Source organism: Girardinichthys multiradiatus, chromosome 19 (assembly GCF_021462225.1).
Source record: "Girardinichthys multiradiatus isolate DD_20200921_A chromosome 19, DD_fGirMul_XY1, whole genome shotgun sequence".
In the NCBI taxonomy this organism is placed as follows: Eukaryota; Metazoa; Chordata; class Actinopteri; order Cyprinodontiformes; family Goodeidae; genus Girardinichthys; species Girardinichthys multiradiatus.
Genome location: NC_061811.1, coordinates 871,678 through 892,500, shown reverse-complemented (window position 1 = coordinate 892,500; position 20,823 = coordinate 871,678). Strand labels below are relative to the sequence as shown.

Here is a 20,823-nt window from a genome sequence, read left to right as displayed (position 1 = left end):
TCTCTTACATGCTCCATGTTTCAAACTGAAACATAAAGGTCTTCACAGCGGCTGCAGATGTTTTCTTCTGAGGCAGAATAAGAAACCCAAATAGACCCGATAGTTCTGTTTACATGTTTTGTAAGGGACTCTGGGCAACTAACGTATCCATCCAGCTGCTGTTAATAACAATCAAAGATGTTCCACTTTTCAACAACATCACACAAGTAGAAGAAAAGACATCAGAGAGCACATGTAACAGTGATGTCATTAAAAAGTGGACAAAGATAGATGCAAACAGGACAGACTCATGGAGATGGGGATGGAGGTATGGTGCAGAGGTTGGTTCTACCTTTCCTGATGCAGATCAGCTCATGTACTCCACAGTGACGCTCACCACCTGGAAAGACAATGCAGTTTGAATGAGCCACAGTGTGATGGAGAAAAACACCAGAACCAACAGGCAGAAACATTTTAACAAGGACAAGACAGGCAGAGGACAGAGACAGGGACTGGATGGTGGTGAGAGGAAAAGCTGACGGGGTTGACTGAGAAACAAGACAGCAGTGGTGTCCTCCCTGAGAACTTCTGTGTTCAGCTTGGTAGGACAGATATGAGGGACAGCAGCTGGAGGACTGTGTGTCAGCCGCTGGTTCTCCCGCTGGGAGCTGCTCCTTCCACCAGGCAAGCCTCCAGACACAGACTGGAACTATTACTCACAGCTGTGGAGGCCTCCTGGTGTCTGAGCCCTTCCTCTGGGAGCTTTCTGCAGGCAGAGCTCTTCAAACAGCTCAGACTGCAGGACTCACGGGGCTCTGATACGGGCTTAAAACGAGCTGGAACGGCTGGTTTTCTGGACTTAACTCCATCCTTTCTGCAGGGACTTTTTAACATGTTTACATGGGCTGTTTTCAGTGTTGACAGCTTTTCTTCTCGCAGTCCAAAAACATGCATACAACTTCTAAAAAACATTTCCATGGTTTTACGAACGGTTTCCATGGTTTCTGAAACTGAGGACCATGTTCCCTGCCTTTCTTCCTGTTTCAACCAGGCTCAGTGGAGTCTATATGGGGTCCTGGGCACCAGCTGTAACTGATTTTTCTTGAAGCGATGTGCTGAAGCACCTGTGAAGGAACTGGTCCAATCCAGGTATCACCTGTTCTGCTCAGGTCAGAAGAAAAACCTATTGAGATGAAAACAGGAAGCTACAGCTGCTTCAGATGCCCATAAACATTCTCCACAGCAAGAATTGTAGGATGTACAGAAAGCAGCTTATTGAGGGTCAAACCTTTCTGACATGTAAAGATCAGACCAGCTGGACTTGGACTCAAACATTACGTCCAACATAAAATAAAAAGTAGATCAGATTTGATTGGACGATGACAGTGGGACTGAAACAGAGAAGAAGAACATTGAGATTTACTTTTAAATAATAAATTGTAAAACCAGACGTTGCCTTTGGCTGTCAAAGGTGCTACATTTGTAAGTCTGTCCTGGAGTCAGATGGGATAAAACTGAGAGCTTAATAAAATGTTTGCATATTAATGAAATCTGGCTGTCAGCATCGCTGCATGAAGAACAGATCCAGTCTTCTCTGCTCGGAGCGCAGCAGATAACTCAGCTATATAGCTCACAGCTGAGGGGTTTAAGTCCTTCCAAGCAAACTGAGGATGAAGTTGCTGCAGCTGTATGTGGGAGGAAGCTCACCATGCTTGTTCACTACTCCTTCACTCACAGATCAAGTTCTCCTCCATGTCCTCTGAAAACAGGGAGGGAAGGTCAGCTCTGATTATTCTCTCTGCAGTCCTGATTATTCGTTGCAGTCTGGACCTGTCCTGTTTTGTGGATGATCCAAACCACACTGAGATGGATGAAGACAGGACAGACTGAATGATGACAGTGGAGAAGATGACCAACAGCTCCTGTAGAAGGTTGAACTTCTTGAGTTGCCTCAGGAAGTACAGTCTCTGCTGGACCTTCTTCTGAACAATGTCGATGTGTGAAGACCATCTCAGGTCCTCTTAGCCCCCCCCCCAACACAGATCGCTTCGGCAAGACAAACTTTCTCAAGATCCAATCCTGAGGTTTCCAACAACCGTTCACTGCATCACAGATACAGGAACCAACCAAGAATCTTCTGAGATGAGAAGCAGAGTGTGAGCCAGAAATTAGAAACCTGGGTGTGTGGAACCAGATGAAGTTAACTGGTCGGCACCTTTCATGATTACTAACCCACTCCTCTTAAACTACCTGTTTAGAGAAAAGTTTTTTAAAGGCATTCTGGTTGAACAGTAAGAAAGCCATTTGAAATCAGCAGAATGTGTTTATTTATTATTCATGTCTTTATTGATGAAATATTCCAGATTTATGTCAAACTTTACTGATTCAACCTTAATAAACGTGCAGTTTATTCTAATCACTTCAGCAGCTGTAATCTACTGTATTTATTATAAACTCCAGCTGAAATATTTATCATAATGTTTGTTATGTCTGTCTGGATGAATGTCATGGTTCTGTTCCTCCTAACTCCTGATTCGGTCCTTTATTTGGATAAAACAGTTTGTTCTTCTGCTGCCTTCATCTTAATGATCTTTGTTTCCTGCAGATGCTGTTTGGAAGCGACCTGCAGCAGAGCATAGACTCACAGACAGGGGGCGCTGCAGCCAGTTGCTCGTACACAGCTTTCTCTGCTCTTTTCCAGTTTACAGCAAACACTTGGACTGTAAATGAAAACCAGTAAATCCTTGCAGAGATGCTCTGGCCATGATGTTTGAAACCTGGCTGGTGGACACCTGAAGGGAGCGTTCCTCCTTCTTTCAGGTCAGAAAACTGTCGTGTATTTGAGGGAACATGGAGGTTGTCCAGAATCATCGAGGTCACAACCTACTTTGCAGCCTCGTTGTTTCAAAGTCTGCTGACCTTTGCTGTGTGCACCAGTTTGATGCTGCAAACCAGTGGGAACAGCTGCTGTTCCCAATGAATGTGTGCATTTCCGACTGAAATACATTATTTATGCTTCCATGTTAGATTCATGGTAATGTGAGTTTAAAGACATAAATACCCACTAGCGGTCCATGCAGGGCAGGCCATTGTTGAAGGCCTCTGCTGTAAACTATTCATACTTCAGTAAGGCTCTTTATGTAATGAACACAACTACCACAGGGGGCGCTGTTACTGGGGATCAAGCCAGATCCTGGTTCTGGTTCGCTGAATTTTTCTTCTGGGTAAAAGGGAGTTTTCTTCTCCACTGTCGCTACATGCTCATCCAGAAGGACTCGATGTAATCTGTTGGGTTTCCTTAGACAGAAAAACATTTGAACCAATTTGAATAATTAACTGAATCTGACTGAACTTATTGATAGGAAGGGTTGACTGTATTTGATGTACCTGACTGACTGAATATGATATATAAATTCTGTATATAAATTAGATCTAATAAACTGATTTAAAATAAATGTCATTAATTTTGGCCTTCTGGGTCTTGTCCTGAGTCATGTGGACAGAAGTCTTTCATTTATAATCGATGTGGTCTTCTGGTTGCTTGAGGAATTTATTTTTTAAAAAGGACATTTGAGAAGATAAGAGTCTGGAGATGTTTTTCCATTGCCTCCCAGAATTATCCTTCCTGACCTCCTTCCTCTGATTCTTCCTCTGCACACTAAATCAAGGTGCAGTTTCTCCTCCTGCGGACGTCTTATTGTTTCAGGGTTTGTCCCAGTTTCTTTAAAGAATCTCCTCCAGCCGTCCCCTAGAAACAGCTGGTGTCAGGAGAGATGAAAAAACTGAGGCCAGAGCGCAGCAAGCTGGTCTAAAGAACTCAACCTGACTCAGTTATCTGCTAGAGGACAAGGAGAAGAACGTCCTGTGACCTTACTCAGACAAACTGGCTCTGTTGACCTAATAAAATATGAACCTGTGGAGGACAGAGAGCACTGTGGGTTTAAATAAGTATTCTGCTGTTAGTAATCATGTCATATTAGAGTGTATTCACACACACAAGTCCTTTGGTCCATTTGTTTGGTCTGGACCAGAAGCAGACTTTATTTTTTTCGTTTGCCGCGGTTCACTTTCACATTGAACGTTTTGAAATGAACTAGACAGTTAAAGTCACACGGGAGATGATCGTTGCAGCAATTGGACAGAAATGATGGGGCGGGACACAGCACAGTCCTGGAAATGGAGGAAAACTGTCATGGAAGTAATGCTTTCTGCATTTCTGTTATGATCCATTTCTCATGATCATAGGGGAGAATCAGAACCTTCAGTAGACAAACCGGTAAATCAAGAACTTGGCTTATTGGCTCAGCTCTTGGATGAAGCTCCACTCCATCTGTCCATCACCAGCTCCATTCTACCACCATTTGTTAACAAGACACCAAGATACTTAAACTTGAGGCAGAGATTGACCCTGAACCAAGAGACGTCAGTCCACCTGAGCTGAGTCTCACCCCATCTGCTTCACACCTTTAGTGCAGCCTGAAGATCACAGCCTGAAGAAGCCAGCAGAACCACATCCACTGCAAAAAGTAAAGATCAGACAAACCAGACACCGTTCTCTCCATGACTACGCATTGAGATTCTGTCCATGAACACCATGAGCAGGATCGATGAGAAGGAGCAGCCTGGAGGAGTTCAACTAGAAACAAATTCAACTTTATGCCTAGAACCTGGACTCAGCTCTTGCTTTATTTATACATGTACCAGATAGCCCTTAAACACATCCCTGCTACCTGCTGAGGTTACTACCAACACTCAGTAAAGGAAATCCTGGAAGGACATCATCAAAAAACTCCAAGACAGCTAAATATTCTGGACTGCTTTTGATGCAACAACAGTCAGAACCCTTCCTCCAACTCGAAGCTTCAGGGAGGAATCCTTATTTAAACCAAACTACTGACCCCAGAACAGCATGCCGCATGTGGCCAATCATCCATGGGAAGCTTCATGTTATTCATTCATTTATTGGTTTAGAAAAAGCTTTAAAACATCCAAATAAGGAGATCAAACACAAAAAAATTAATCTATAAAAAACTCAAAAAGAGCACAGAAAACAAAATAGTTCGGTGAAAAGGGAATGTACGAAGGAACTTTAAAAGCCTTCCTGAACAAACAGGTTTGCTTTTAATATGGCCCGACTGGGTGATGGCATGAAGATTTGCTAACAGATCTACAAATGAACAGTATTCAAAATCAGTTCTAAAACGAACAGGAAGTTCATGGAAAGAATGTAACACAGTGGTGATGTGAGCTTGTGTTAGCTAAAAGACGGGTAACTGCCTTCTGGACCAGCTGCAGGTGATTTAGGCCTGACCCGGAGACACCGACATAGAGAGCATTACAGTAGTTGGGTCTGGAGCTGATAGAAGCATGAATGGTCTTCTCCAGGTCAGGACGATTAAAAAAAGACCCTTGTCCTGACCACAGAGTCAGTTTGATTTTTAAATGTAAAATCCTCCTCAAATGTCACCCTAAGTCTTTATCACTGCTCTTTAGATTAAAAGTCAAAGCTCTGACATCTGCGGTGCCAATGCCATCAAATAAAATACTTTTAGAAGTACGTTTAGAAGTAAAACGTTCTGGCCCAACCAGTGTTAGACAGTAGCGATGCAATCAAATAGAGAATGGAGAAGATTACTGCAACCTGGCTTCAGAGACAAGTAGATCTGTAGATCATCTGCATAGCAGTGGGACGATAACTGGTGCTCAGTTACAACAGCTCCCAGTGGCAACAAATAATGTGAAATAAAGGAGGGCCAAGAATGGAGCCTTGTGGGACCCAACATGGGAGGGGAGCACTAGAAGAGGTAGAATTATTAATCAAGTTCTGTCAGACAAAACGTGAACCACTTTAGTGCTGTGTCCGCCGATGCTGACATACAGTACTGGTTCAACTGGAAGTCAGACTGAACTTTTTCAAAGATGCCGTTACCTTTTTAAAAAGCTTAAAGTTGAATAAAAAGAAAAATGTACTAAAACTGCAGAAAGAAAAGATAAATGACAAAGTGGTTTAAAATGAGATCAAACCGAGGGATCAAGGTGAAGTTTTCTAAAACCAGCTGACATGACTCCTGAGCTAAGAGGAAAACAATTAAAAGTCAGGAAAGCAAAGCCAACCGTAACAAAAACGTCTTTCATCTATTTAGATGAAAGACGGTCCTTAGCGGGTCTCATATGTTGCACAATTGTATCTAACAAAGGAAAAGACACTGGTTGAAACTTCAGCTGAAACAGTAGGAGCAACGAGAGATCTACAGCAGTAGATGAGCCAGAGATGCATCTACCAGAAGAAACTAGTTTATCGTCAGCAGCATCACGGCTGCTTGGTCATCCCACACTGTCTTTATTGGGAAGCTTTGAGCTAAATCCGGCTGTTCTGGGAAAGGCACATAATAAGCTGCAACTAAGCCAATTAGCTCCAGAATGCGACAGACTAGTCAGCTTACCCAATGCCTAAAACAAATGCAGCTTCTACCTCTTCTACATCTGGTAAACATGATCTGCTTTGTTGCAGCTCTATATCCTTGACCTGCCCACAGCTCCCACCAGTAGAATCACACTTTCTAAATCTGTTGAGTTTATTTTCAAACCAAATGTCTTCTCACCAAAATTGTAAATCCCAATAAAGCCTCTGATAGAAATGTCCCATTTCACTGAGACAGACACACAAACACTGGATTAATGTTGGAACAGTTCCAGCTCAGACCATCCCTTTATCCTGCTGCAGAGCCCATGTTTCAACTGTAGAGCAGATTCATCATTAGATCTTAATCTGCTCCTCAGCAGGCAACAAGCTCCTAAAAACAGTGAACGTCCCGTCCATGTTTCTGTGTCCATTCTATGTCCATACTGTCCACTGTGTTTCCATGCAACAACAAGGAAGCTTTGAAAGAGAAAACGTACAACAGAAATGAAATGATCAGGAAGTAGAACTGCAGTATCCATCAAATAACCACTGCAACCACAAAACACATTGTCTGCTGCTTTATGTTGCTTCTGCTCTGGACTGGACATGTTCTGGCTCATGAAGTGATGAAGGGATCTGACTGCAACCAGAGAGGACCATAAGTACTGATTAAGAATGAAGACAGGTTAAAAACAGGCCTGGGCAGCTGGGAACCAAACCATAAATCATCACTAGATCCACATCATAAAGTCCCGTAGGTCCCACTCTCATTCCTCATCTACTGGGTCCCAGCAGAGTTAATGGGATCTGAGAGCTCTGGTCAGATGAGACTCAGACTCAAGCTGAGCTATTCAACAACAAACACTCCAGGTGGACCTGCTGTCAACAGGATGGATATGTGGAAAAAGATCTTAAGACCCTCTCTCTGGTTGCTCCAGCCTGCTGAAGTGTTCTGGGAGAAGATCAAGTGGAAAACTGTTAACATCAGGGCTGCTGATTTCTTTTCACACTGAACAAAATAAATCAAATTAATTTTCATCATGAAATGATGCTGCTCCAGTTGAAGTTAGATTTATTTTAAGGCTTTTTATAAATCTTCACTCGTGATGCTAACATATGCGTCTGGCTCTGAGATTGGATCGCAGCGTGGAGCTATCGGGGAAGAGACGAGGAGGCAGAATCTGCTTTTATATAAATGAAGGTTGGTGCAGAGACGTAAAAGTGCTGGAAAAACATGTAGTTCTGATCTGGAGTCATTTTCTATAATCTGTAAACCGTTTTATTCACTGAGAGAGTTTTCCTCGTTTATAATAATTGGCTCATATTTTCCACCGCATGGCTGAACTTCTGCTGCTGAAAAACATCTTGCTTAGATGATTACAGACCTGGAGAAAAAATACACGGACTCTTTCATCATAATACTGGGAGATTTTAACAGTGCAAACCTCTCCAATGAACTCCTCAAATACAGACAGCATATTAAGTGTCCCAGCAGAGACAAAAACACACTGGACCATTGTTACACAGCTTTAAAGGACTCATATCATGCTGTTACCAGGGCTGCTCTGGGTTTTTCAGATCATTATCTAATCCATCTCATCCCAACCTACAGACAGAAACTAAGAGCTTCCAAACCCAAGGTTCACACTGTTAAGAAGTGGACTGAGGAATCAAAGCAGATGCTACAGGCCTGCTTTGAATGTACAGACTGGACTGTTTTTGAAACTTCAGCCACTGACTTAAACCAACTAACTGATGTGGTGACATCATACATCAGTTTCTGTGAGGACATGTGTGTGCAGACCAAGACCTTCTGCACCTTTGGGAACAATAAGCCATGGTTTACTCCACACCTCAGGAATCTGCGCAGGGAAAAGGAAGAAGCTCACAGCAGTGGAGATTGGGTGCGGTACAGGCAGGCTAGGAACAGACTAACAAAGGAGATCAAAGCAGCTAAGAGAAGCTACAGTGAGAAGCTGAAGAACATCCTTTCTACTGGTGACACTTCAGCTGTATGGACTGGTCTGAGAAACCTGACTGCCTACAGGAGCCCCTCCACCCATCCTGAACAGAGTCGTCTCCTGGCCAACCGTCTGAATGGCTTCTACTGCAGACATGACAGGAAGCTGTTCACACCTCAAACCATCTCCTCTACATCCCATTCAGGAACAAGTTCTTCCCACAAAGCTACCAACCCCCTACCTTCAGATCCTCTTCCTGCACTAAAGATCTCAGAGGAAGATGTAAACAGGCTCTTTCAGCGCATGAAAACAAAGAAAGCTGGAGGACCTGATAACATCTCCCCATCATGTCTGAAAGCCTGCGCACATCAACTTGCTCCGATCTTCACAAGGATCTTTAACAAGTCACTGGAGAAATGTGAGGTTCCCTCCTGCCTCAAACGATCCACCATCATCCCGGTTCCCAAGAAACCCACCATCCTAGGATTAAATGACTACAGGCCTGTAGCCCTGACGTCTGTGATCATGAAATCCTTTGAGCGGCTGGTGTTGAAGCACCTGAAAGACATCACAGGCCCCCTGCTGGACCTCCTGCAGTTTGCTTACCGAGCAAACAGGTCGGCAGATGATGCTGTTAACTTAGGTCTACACTTCATCCTGCAACACCTCGACCATCCAGGGACGTACGCCAGGATCCTGTTTGTAGACTTCAGCTCGGCCTTCAACACCATCATACCAGACATCCATCACCAGAAGCTCACCCAGCTCAACGTCCCAGCCTCCACCTGTCAGTGGATCAACAGCTTCCTGATGGACCGACAGCTGCAGGTGAGACTGGGGAGCATCTTCTCCCGATCCAGATCAATAAGTACTGGTGCCCCCCAGGGATGTGTTCTATCCCCACTCCTCTTCTCTCTGTACACAAATGACTGCACCTCATCGGACTCGTCCGTGAAACTCCTGAAGTTTGCAGATGACACCACTATCATTGGACTGATCCAGGACGGTGATGAGTCTGCATACAGACAGCAGGTGGATCAGCTGGTACACTGGTGTTATCAGAACTACCTTGAACTCAACCCACTCAAGACTGTGGAAATGGTGGTGGACTTTCGGAGAACACCACCCCCATACACCCCCCTCACCATCCTCAACAACACTGTATCAGCCGTGGACCACTTCAGGTTCTTAGGAACCACCATCTCTGAGGACCTGAGATGGTCTTCACACATAGACACTGTTCAGAAGAAGGTCCAGCAGAGACTGTACTTCCTGAGGCAACTCAAGAAGTTCAACCTTCCACAGGAGCTGCTGGTCATCTTCTACACTGCCATCATTCAGTCTGTCCTGTCTTCATCCATCTCAGTGTGGTTTGGATCATCCACAAAACAGGACAGGTCCAGACTGCAACGAATAATCAGGACTGCAGAGAGAATAATCAGAGCTGACCTTCCCTCCATCCAGGACTTATACAGGTCAAGGGTCAAGAAAAGAGCTGCCAAAATCTCTGCAGACCCCACACACCCTGCATATAAACTGTTCAGAGTTTTACCTTCAGGTGGCGCTACAGAGCACTGTTTACTAAAACCAGCCGCCACAGAGACAGTTTCTTCCTCCAGGCTGTTTCTCTGATGAACATTCAATAGAGTACAGAACAACAGCATACAGATGTTGCAAATGTACCTTTTTATTATATATTTGTATATTGTACATTTGTATATTCTGTAATACAAAAACAGAACAAAAGAGCAAAGTGTACCGGAGTCAAATTCCTTGTTTGTATGTATGAACTTGGCAATAAAGCTGATTCTGATTCTCAGGGCTTACTCCACACATAGATAATAGCACAAACCCATAAACAGGACCTAGATTTCTGCATCATATGAAAAGTGTAAAACACAAATGTATTGTTCTTCCTTTAAACATGAATGGAGCTGGAGTTTGACAGATGTGATGAATAAAACTTCAGGGCTCCAGCAGCAGATGCTCTATTTTCCTAGTTTACAGCAGCTGGAAGTGAACCCTACTGTCCTGTGTTCCTCATGTCTTCATATTTCTCCTTTTTTCCTCCTTTAAAGACTGGAGGAAACTCAAATTTAAACACATTTCTTGGACATTCAGATCGGTAACTTAACCATAAGATTAGAACCTGGCAGGTTAAGGATGAAGTCACATCCTGCAAGGCAACACTGAGGAGAAAATGAAAGCGGGAAACAGCCACCACTTAGTTTCACAGCTTTTTCCTCGGCTCAGTCCAACCAACCCTGTGAGTTTTCCTCTCTTTAAGTTCTACAACACCAACATGATGTTCTGAGTTCCGAACCGAGCCGCAGAACAGCTGGTTTAGTGAAAAACAAGCTGGGACACAGGAGCTGTCCTTTCAGCACCACGGTTACAAACAGATCCGGACGGAAAATCACCGTTTCTCACAAACGTGACAGCTCCTCTAACCGGACCCGAACCGGACACAGGTTTCACCTCCCTGAGCGGAAATACAGCTTAAAGTCCCCACAGTCCGCCCGGACCAGAACCGCTTCCAGATGGACTTAATTAACGCGGAGAGCAGAGACGTTATTGGCCTACTTACCATCAATCGCCATGATGTTCTGTTTGGCTTCAACCAAAGTGGGCGGTAAGAAATGGGGAGCGGTCCACTGTGAGAGGGAGTCCGGGGGGAGGACGAGTCGTGGTACGGTCCAAAACACACACGGATTATAAGAACATATGGTTTTATTCTCTGGTTTTATTTGGTGATTGAAAGTTAAAATAACTTTTCATGAATTCTATACAGTACTATATGCCATATTATATAACATATTATATACTATACTACTATAATATACTACTACTACTATATAACATATTATAATTCCTTTTAATAATTATTCATTTTTCATTAGTCGACAATAAAATGTATTGTTTTAACCATAACGTTTCCTTAAACCTAACCTGATATGATAGATGTAAGCTAGTTATTACAGCTATATACGAGACATTCTTATTTACTGTTGACAAATAAAAGATAAAACATGATTGTATCTTGCTTTTGGTAAATAAGAGAATTTATTGTAAACCAAATTGAACTCAAACAGTTAAGCTGAGTTATTCTTGCTATGCTCCTCCAATGCTAACATAGAGCTGTTATCATAGAAGAGCTGGAAGGATCAAATAAAGAAACTATACAGCTTCATTTTCTGAATAACTACTAAAATAACTACTTTGATGTTTTAACATTGAGCTGAACTATAAAGTTCTCCTTCATCCAAAGCCAAAGTATTAATTACTCCTTCAAATTTCTGCGTTTTCCTCCATTTTCAGCTCTTCCTCCTCCTGACTCAGAGCCTCGGCTGTTCACCTCCTGATGCCTGGGTTCTGATTCCTGAAACACCACAACTGCTCTGCTAATTAACTCCAAGAACTTTCTTCCACCAGCGGCCCACTGACCTCCATCACAGAAAGGGTCCATAATAGTTTCCATGTCATGTTGGTCTAACGAACGGAACTCAGATGTTGGCTGAAATCAACACTTCCTGTGAATTTCACAGGTCAGTCAATATTAATGCATCACTGATTATTATGTAGAAAATAAGACTTTGTGACCCAAAGGATGTCAACGCGTGACTTTTAACAAAATGACACATGAACAACAAGGAGAATGAAGATCATTTCTTCTAGTCTAATTTAACTGATCTCAACCTATTTCCTGATTAGCTTCATTAGGCCTCGTTTATGTCCTGCAAATCAAGGCTGGGATTGATACTGCAGGCTGCTGGTGCTCTTATATAAACTTAAAACCATGGAGTCAAAATTCTGGTTGGGTTCTGGATCTCGATTAGATGCTGTTCTTGTGATTTCAGTAATACCACATATACCGCATGGCAATAAGTACCTGTGCATGTTGACTTCCTTCTATTTATAGCTGCCACTCACTGACGGCCTCATCAAAGCATCTCCTTCCTGTTGTCATAGAAACAGGCCGCTGTGTCCATTAGCTCCTCCGTCTGCCAGCTGCCTGGTTTCATCCAGGAGATGAAGCACATGTGCTCTCTGAGAGGACAGGACGCTGGATAATCTGGGTCGAACCTGAAGGAACCTGTGGTGATTGATTAGTGTCCATAATACAGCTGATCAGGTCTGTCATCTTTCTCAGAATCCGTCACAGAACCGCCCATTGTGATGTCATCAGACACTGATTCCCACTCAGAAAATGAGCTTACAGCACGCTGAACAATCATCCTTGAGATGGAATAAATTCCTTCCATCCATCCATCATCTAGACCTGCTTATCCATGGAGGACCACCGGGAGGCTGGTTCCTATCTCCAGCTGTCATTGGACGAGAGGCGGTGCACCCAGGACAGGTCGTCAGTCCATCACAGACACACACAGGACGGTGGAATAAATTAAAGGAAATAAAAACAATTCTTTGAGTCTATTTTAAAAAACCTTGACATTTTTACAGAACTGTACAGAAACGTAGTGGTCGGGTCCAGATGTTGACAGTAAAACAATATCCTTTTATAGGAACAATTCAGAAATATTCTATTTTAAATGATGTGTAAATAGCTTTATATAAATCTTTGCAGCCCAGAGAGTAAACTGCATCTGGTTCCATAGTTCTGTCTGAGGCATCATGACGACATGCAGAAATAAAAATCCATTTTCAGCTTCATGTCTTATCCCACCAGTTGATAAGAACCACGGTCCAGCTGAACTTTCTGCACTCCAAACGTTTCCATGGCAATAAACTCAAACCTCTTTAATAAGGAACCAAAACAGGTAGAAACTCTCTTTATTTTAAATAATCCACTTCACTATGAAGATGAATCCATGGAAACAAACTAAAATGTATCAATAATTAAATAATTAAACTTCTCAACAGACTCGACTTCCTTCTGCAAACTATGGCACCACCATGTGGTGAAAATGTGAGCTGCAGTCAGAGAAACCTAAATGAATTAATTTATTTATTACACTTACATATAAAAAGTATTGCATTTAAATGAGTTATAATTAGATTTTTTCTAAATGATCGGGTGGTTTCATATTTCCCAGAATGCATTGGTTTAGCTCCTCAGCTTCTGTTTGAGGCTGCTCAGCTGCTCCATGTTGATGCTGCTGCCACCGCAAACAATCACCAGCAGGGGGCCCAAGGGAGTCGGCAGACGACCTAAAAAAACAGATTTCAGGCTCAGATGAGTCTCTAAAGACACGGATACAAGCTGCTGTGGTTCTGTGGATCCAACAACTTTGGATCCACAGTGTGTCAAAGAAGAACAAATTAAGATACTCTTCAAGGAAAAAAAGCTTTAATAGATTAAAACTTTGTGCATATATACAATATGTTTTGTCAGTCAGTCATTTTCTACCGCTTCTTCCATAGTGGGTCGCGGGGGAGCTGGTGCCTATCTCCAGCAGTCTATGTGCGGGAGGGTACACCCTGGACAGGTCGCCAGTCCATCTCAGGGCAACACACAAACAACCACACACACACTCATTCATACACCTAAGGGCAATTTAGAGTGACCAATTAACCTAACCGGCATGTCTTTGGACTGTGGGAGGAAGCTGGAGTACCTGGTGAGAACCCACGCATGCACGGGGAGAACATACAAACTCCATGCAGAAAGACCCCCGGCTGGGAATTGAACCCAGGACCTTCTTGCTGCAAGGCAACAGTGCTACCAACTGGTGGACTGTGTCATAAGTCATGATTTAATCTGATCTAAACAAATGAACAATAACTGAAGCAGCAGAGTTTGTAAAATAATGTTTGTGTCACATTAAAAACAATAATAATAATAGTAATAATAATGGTGTGAAACTTGTTCTAAGGTGAAATGTGTCAGAATATCTGCCTTGGTTCTGTAATCTGGGTATCAGTCCGCTGTAGACGGCTGCTAGCGCTGCCCCACAAGCCATCTCCACCAGCACCCGCTCCTCATCTGCAAGACAAGCAGCAGAAGCTCTTTCAGTCACAGAGCAGCCCTCAGCCAGATGTTTGGAGGAAGCCAACACACTGACCCAGGAACATCTGGATGGCATGCAGCGCCTCCTGGTCAGTCACCAGCTCAGAGATGATGGTCAGCTCGCTGCTCTGGCTGTACTCGAAAGCTCTCTGGCATACCGTCTTCGCTCCAAGACACGTCGCCTCACTATGGAGGGTCAGCAGTGACAGTTCAGGGTGCATTCAGGAGCGCAGCATTGATAAATTACATTAAACTACATTACTCTATAAAACTAAATCTGGATCATAATCAGTCAAACTCCATCTGAAGAAGGAAACCTTTATTCTAAAGACAATTCTTACCTATTTAAACAAAGACAATCTTTATTTACTACAATCAAATTAATTGCTATTAAATTAGGGATGATAAGAAAAAGCACAATTAACTAATAATTTTTGGGATGATGGATTATATTAATTTTATCCAAACTAAGCTTGATTTCCTGATGCTTTAATGAAGTAAAAAGAGACAAAAGGAGACCAATGAAAACCAAACATGTCTATAATTCTGCAGGAAAACATGGGGAAGGTTTCCTGAAGGGGTTCACAGCATTATCTCAGATGACTAAAGGCAGAACTTTATTTAAAGGTTATTTAGATATTTAAATAATCGATAAACACACCCAGAATTCAGAGTTCTAATACCTCAGAACTTTGGGTGTCTGTTCTGGTTCTGACTTACTGAGCACTTGATGAAACAAAACTCTTTGCTGGAATTCACATAAAAATGTGATGAAAACATTTATGGCAACCGTCAAGACGATCAGGCTCATGTTTGATTCGGTCGGACAAAGCCTTATTCCGGTTCTGGTTCATTTCATGGGTCTGTGTGAGGCTCAGAACTTAGCTGCCTCAGGAGCCCGAGGCTCCCAGGTGAAGGAGTCATCACAAGGACCTGATTAGCCAAACAGAGGTGGACTTCAGGAAACATGTGGATCATTAATATTAGAGGACTTTGCACTCTGACTGACATTCAGACCATTTTTTTCTGAGTGAAACACTTAGAAACATTTAGATTTGAAAGATTCAGGACAGAAGTTGTTGTGGCTGCATTTCAAAGCTCCATCAAGGGTATTTTCCAGAGACTCTGGATAACAGTTCTTCACTACAGCAGCTTCACAGCCAAACAAGATTCAACCTGTTTATACCAACCTGGTGATGTCTACCAAGGTTACCACCTTCCCCGCTTTAATCGCAGCGTTGAAACAGTCTGCCCCGACTGTTTCCATGGCGATGATAGGCACATCCATCCAGCCAACATCCTTTAGACCGTGGATGACCCCACACAGGAGTCCTCCGCCTCCCACAGAGAGCAGGACGGCCCCGGGCTTCACACCGGGGCCCAAAGAGGCCGCAGCCTCGACTATCAGAGACGCGTGGCCCTCCCTGTAAATGGATCATAGAAAAGATGCTGGAACATTTCTAAATATGGTAGGTTCATAGGTTGATTCTTTGAAAAGAGTTTCTACCAAAGCAGAGGGTGATCAAATGGAGGAACGAAGGTCAGCTCTTCTGTTTTTGCCAGTCTAAGAGCTTCTGCATTGGCATCATCCCAAACCTGAGAAGTCAAGAACAACAACCACCAAATTTCTCCTCAGATCCAGAAAACATCTTGTTGTATTTGTTTCCAAGCAGCCAGACATTTATATAATCTTTAAAAGCGTTTAAACTGTTGATTTATCTCTAACCCATGAACCACCCACTGACAAACAGCTCAGGATCCATGCCCTACCAGGTCTATGGATGGTGTTCTGGAAGGGTTGCCATCTGGAGTTTCTGTGGTGCTCCAGGAAAACCTCAAACATCTTTAAACGATTACAAAGAAGTCTGGTTGCTTGGGGAAAGAAAACTGTTTACCTTCCCCACAATCCTGACAGTAGCACCTTGATCCTGGAGTCTCCTGACCACCAGCTGAGAGGTGGAGGAGGGAACTACGACTGTAGCTGGAAGCCCCATTTTTCTGGCCACGAAGGCTGCAGCCATACCTGCGTTCCCACCTGGAGAAAACACCCCTGTTGGTATCAAAGCAGCACAACATGAAGGCTGAGTCATGATTCAGACATTACCTGAAGAACAGACAACTCCTCTGGACTGTCTGGCGAGCTGAAACAACACATCAGTCAGTCAACATCAGACATGAGAAAGAAGTTCCAGAAGAGTTGGACAGCTCCCCCACCTGCTGACAGAAGTGTCCTATCCCACGGATCTTGAAGGAACCGGAGGGCTGAGAATTTTCCATCTTCAAATAGACGGTGGTTCCCAGCTGTTTGGACATGCTGACGTTCTCCAGCAGAGGTGTGTTCAGATGAAAACGTTTTGACATGGTGCAGTTCATCTATCTGGGTAAAGAGGAGTCTCTTTACATTCTGCCATGAATGAAGTGTGAGCCTCGAAACATTTACTTTATTCCACCTAACGTTCCACCTTTCCAGGGAATCTTAACAAATTTACGTTAAAGTGTCCTTTGTTGTATAAATGTTTATTCTGATCTAAATTATTTTATGTGTTAATAACTAACCAGGGGACTCATGTACAAGTAAATGAACATGAAACATGGCGTACACTGAAAAACCAAAGCAGCTGCGTGAAGCGGTGCAGAAACGTAACTTGACATGCGGCGCTTTAAATAAGCATGTAAACATGCGTAAAATAACCTGATGTTACACAACATTTCCATGAACCACATACTGTTGCTTCAGATGCATGCAGTTGTGCACCAGGGAAATACGGAGGCACTTCAAGGTTTACATGTGGGTTTATTCACAGAACAACTGGAAACTCAGAGGCACTGAGGGGCTTGTTGGAATGCTCTGAAACTGGAATTTATCCCAAAAAAACCTACGTCACTCACTTTAATCACTGAGTAGTAATTATGCCATCATGTCAGGCCAACATTAACCATCCAATAATGATAAACCTTCAATGAACCCCAATGTGGTCAGCAGGAAGGTGGTGGACCTCTTTGTGGCATGGTGTGGAAACAATCATCTCATTTTGAACGTGACTAAAACAAAGGAGATGATTGTAGATTTTAAGAGAATCAGGAATAAGTCAAAAACTATTTCTATCATGGGAGAAGAAGTGGAGGTGGTGGAGGAGTATAAATACCTCGGTGTTCACCTGGACAACAGACTAGAGTGGAGATGCAACTGTGAAGCCATCTACAAGAAGGGACAGAGCAGACTGTACTTCTTGAGGAAGCTTAGGTCCTTCAGTGTTTGCAGCAAGATGCTGCAGATCTTCTATAAGTCTGTTGTGGAGAGTCTGATCTATTCTACCATCATCTGCTGGGGAAGCAGCATCAGAACCAGGGACTTAAAAAAGCTCAACAAGCTGATAAAGAAGGCTGGTTCTGTTCTGGGGACTCCTCTGGAACCTCTGGAGATCATTGTGCAAAGAAGGATTCTTCATAAAATGAAGAACATTATGGAGAACCCTGAGCATCCTCTTCATGAGACTGTCCTACAACAACAGAGTGTCTTCAGTCAGAGGCTTCTTCAGATCTGCTGTAAGACGGAGCTACAGGAGATCCTTCCTGCCTACAGCCATCAGCATCTACAACGTTCTTTGAGGAAACCTTCATAATATGAGTTATAACGTTTAATTTCCCTTTGGGATTAATAAAGTATTTTTGAATTGAATTGAATTGAATTGAATTGAATTGAAGCTGTATGGAACAGGCAGCACACAGCTCCTCGCTACAACGTACAAACCAAAACACAGCTGAACTAGTCCTATTAGCCCTAAATACACACCCTGTTCACACGGTACCGTTTACAGTATGACCTAGTAATAAAAATAATGAGATCCAGAGCCCTGATCAGGACAATGTCTGCAGGTATTTGGGTATAGATGAAAACAGACAAATTCAACATAAAAAACATGAAGGAAACAAGATGAAGAGCATTTCTGCTTCCTAGGACTAATGGTTGCCACCAAACTCAATAAAAACAAGTGAAACTCAGATCATTGAATTAGAAGTTACAACTTCGATCATCCAAAATGTGATGTCTAGTGTTGGGACCATCCATATTGGTCGCACATTTTGACACACGCAGCTCAACAGACGTTGCAGCTCTGACGTCACTGGGAGCATAACCCGGCTGAGATGCAGAGTTTCGTTGCCATTTCCCGCCTGTCTCACAGGACAGCGCATCGGAGGCGCATATCTGGAGAGACAAAAGCTCGCAGGCGAACCTTTGCTCCACAAGGCCATTCCTGGAAGAGCTTGAAAGCTGGAAATCTGTCTGATACGAGAAGATCAGAGGATTTATTTACCGATCGAAGACCACGCCGACACCCGGTTCTTCATCTTTTCCCCTCCTGGATGGATGAGAAATTACCGTTTTGTTTTCATAATTTGATCACGGACGCGTCATCCCCCCCTCCCCTCCTTTTCATCAGACCTGATCCATCCTCAACCGGTGGAGAGACGAAATCAAGCTCCAAGTAATTTGGTTCTTTTCATATTAAACCGGATAGGTGCATTTAGAGGTCTGGTCAGGATGAGGCAGTTAAGGTGATGTAGGATCACCTGTAGTTCATCTCAGGTATTAACTTGTTGCAATACTGATGGAAGTATTTTATGCTGAGCTGTGTTTTGATTTGCTGCTGCGTGGTTCATGTTTGTCCGGCTGATCTCGAATCAGCCAGAAGTTAGAAGTTGGACTTTTAAAAGTTTTTCATTCCCAGCAACTGCGGTCTGGGCCTCGTCCGACCTCTCTTTGTTCCAGTTTTATTACTGGAGATTTTCCACTGGGTTCCCGCCTCAGAGTTTATGACCCTTTATCAAGATTTGGGGCGATCAACTGGTTGTGGCTAAAGGGGCGTGGCCTCATAGTTTATCAGCTGATCGCTGCGATCGAGACATCAACACGACAGGAGGATTTCTTTCCATTTAACCCAAATTACACATTTTGTCCATAAAACTACTGGTTTGATCTTCATAGACACTAAATGCATATATATATTTTTCTTTTATTATTATTGTTAGGTAGTCATTGTTATTCCCTTTGTGTAGAATAGTGTTTGTTAGTTAGGTGAAGGTTTTTGGACCAGAATAATGGTATATCAGAATTATTTGGCTTCAATAAATCTTCATATATATAATTAATAGAAGAATGATTTATCTGTCAAAACAACGTCAAAGTTCCTCCACCTTCGGTGAAGTGGTTGAATAAACAGTGACAGTTGGTGGTTTGGTTAATAATTAATAATTATTAAAGAGCTTTGAGACCACAATCACCACACCAGAGGACATCTCTGATTTCTATTTGTAAGTAATGATTTTTGGTTAAGAAATAATTTTTTTTCAAATTATGATTTTAAATTAGAATTCTTAATATAATATAATATAATATAATCATCTTTATTGGTCATTGCACATGTACATTACAACGAAATTTGTCCTCTGCATTTAACCCATCCCTTACAGGGAGCAGTGGGCTGCCATTGTGCGGCGCCCGGGGAGCATTCTGGGGCTAAGGGTCTTGCTCAGGGACCCAGAGTGGTAATCTGTGGGATACGAACCTGGCCCCTTGTGTCCCCTCTGGAACACAAACCTCCTGTTCTAACCACTAGGCCACCACTCCCCTATGAATATTAATTAATCAATAATCATAATCCTTACACTAGTGACTTTATGTACCAACATTATGTCAATAAGTCCATGTCCAGTGGTGGTAGCTGCATTTGAAGTGGTCACCACCACCAGAAACAACAGATCCCCCTGCTGGGGACCGGCTGACCATCTCCTGAGGAAGCTCTTGTCTGTTGGAATTTCATCATATCAAACTATCCGCACACAGACAATATTTATACTATAATATCTATATATATATATATATATATATATATATATATATATAGTATAATAGTATATACTATAGTATATATAGTATAAATACTATATATACTATAGTATCTGTATCGTAATATATATATATATATATATATATATATATATATATAGTATAAATAATATATATGTTATAGAATAAATATTTATACTATATACATATTATATAGTATATAATATGTATATAGAATAAATATTTATACTATATACATATTATATGTACATGTACAAACACGACACGCAGTCTCCCCTTCCAAGATGGCGGACTAGTTGACGTGTACGCCATCTTGAGAGAGTCGTCCATTTGACTGCTGGATAAATGCAATTCTACAAATCAGAACACCAAGCCAAGCATGTTTATTAATAGTATAAAATATACGTAAGATTTTTACGTAACTAGCATATGCCTTACTGTTAAAAGACGTACGATTAAATATAAGAAATGCGGACTTACGTTTGGGTGAAACGTCACAATAAACGAGCGTCAATGTCACAGTTTGGTTTTAAATATGTAAATTTGTTACCGTACCGTTAACAGTTATAAGGAATACTTCAGTTGCATGCTAAACACGTAGCATATAGCTGAATTACTCCTTCTTGGGGGGTTTTTTTGGCGG

The 20,823-nt window shown here is 42.5% G+C and overlaps 1 protein-coding gene and 1 long non-coding RNA gene across 4 annotated transcripts; one reads left to right on the top strand and one right to left on the bottom strand.

Annotated features, from left to right (window-relative positions):
* Positions 1 to 10,097: 10,097 nt before the first annotated feature.
* Positions 10,098 to 12,355, top strand: LOC124884960. Its single transcript, XR_007042554.1, has 2 exons — positions 10,098 to 11,032; positions 11,662 to 12,355. It is a non-coding gene; the product is annotated as an uncharacterized LOC124884960 (long non-coding RNA).
* A 763-nt stretch (positions 12,356 to 13,118) lies between these two features.
* Positions 13,119 to 20,823, bottom strand: sdsl (serine dehydratase-like). Of its 3 annotated transcripts, XM_047393029.1 has the most exons (10): positions 20,661 to 20,821; positions 18,628 to 18,672; positions 16,526 to 16,688; positions 16,416 to 16,452; positions 16,207 to 16,346; positions 15,819 to 15,907; positions 15,502 to 15,735; positions 14,367 to 14,497; positions 14,201 to 14,287; positions 13,119 to 13,512 (listed from the first exon to the last, which is right to left on the bottom strand). In XM_047393029.1, exons 3-10 carry the CDS (start codon positions 16,682 to 16,684, stop codon positions 13,409 to 13,411), a joined length of 981 nt encoding a protein of 326 aa, XP_047248985.1. In that variant the 5' UTR covers positions 16,685 to 16,688; positions 18,628 to 18,672; positions 20,661 to 20,821; the 3' UTR covers positions 13,119 to 13,408. The 3 variants fall into 3 exon arrangements, with proteins under 3 accessions (XP_047248985.1, XP_047248982.1, XP_047248983.1); XM_047393026.1 differs by lacking the exon at positions 18,628 to 18,672 and having other exon boundaries at positions 20,661 to 20,823; XM_047393027.1 differs by lacking the exon at positions 18,628 to 18,672 and having other exon boundaries at positions 16,526 to 16,684; positions 20,661 to 20,820.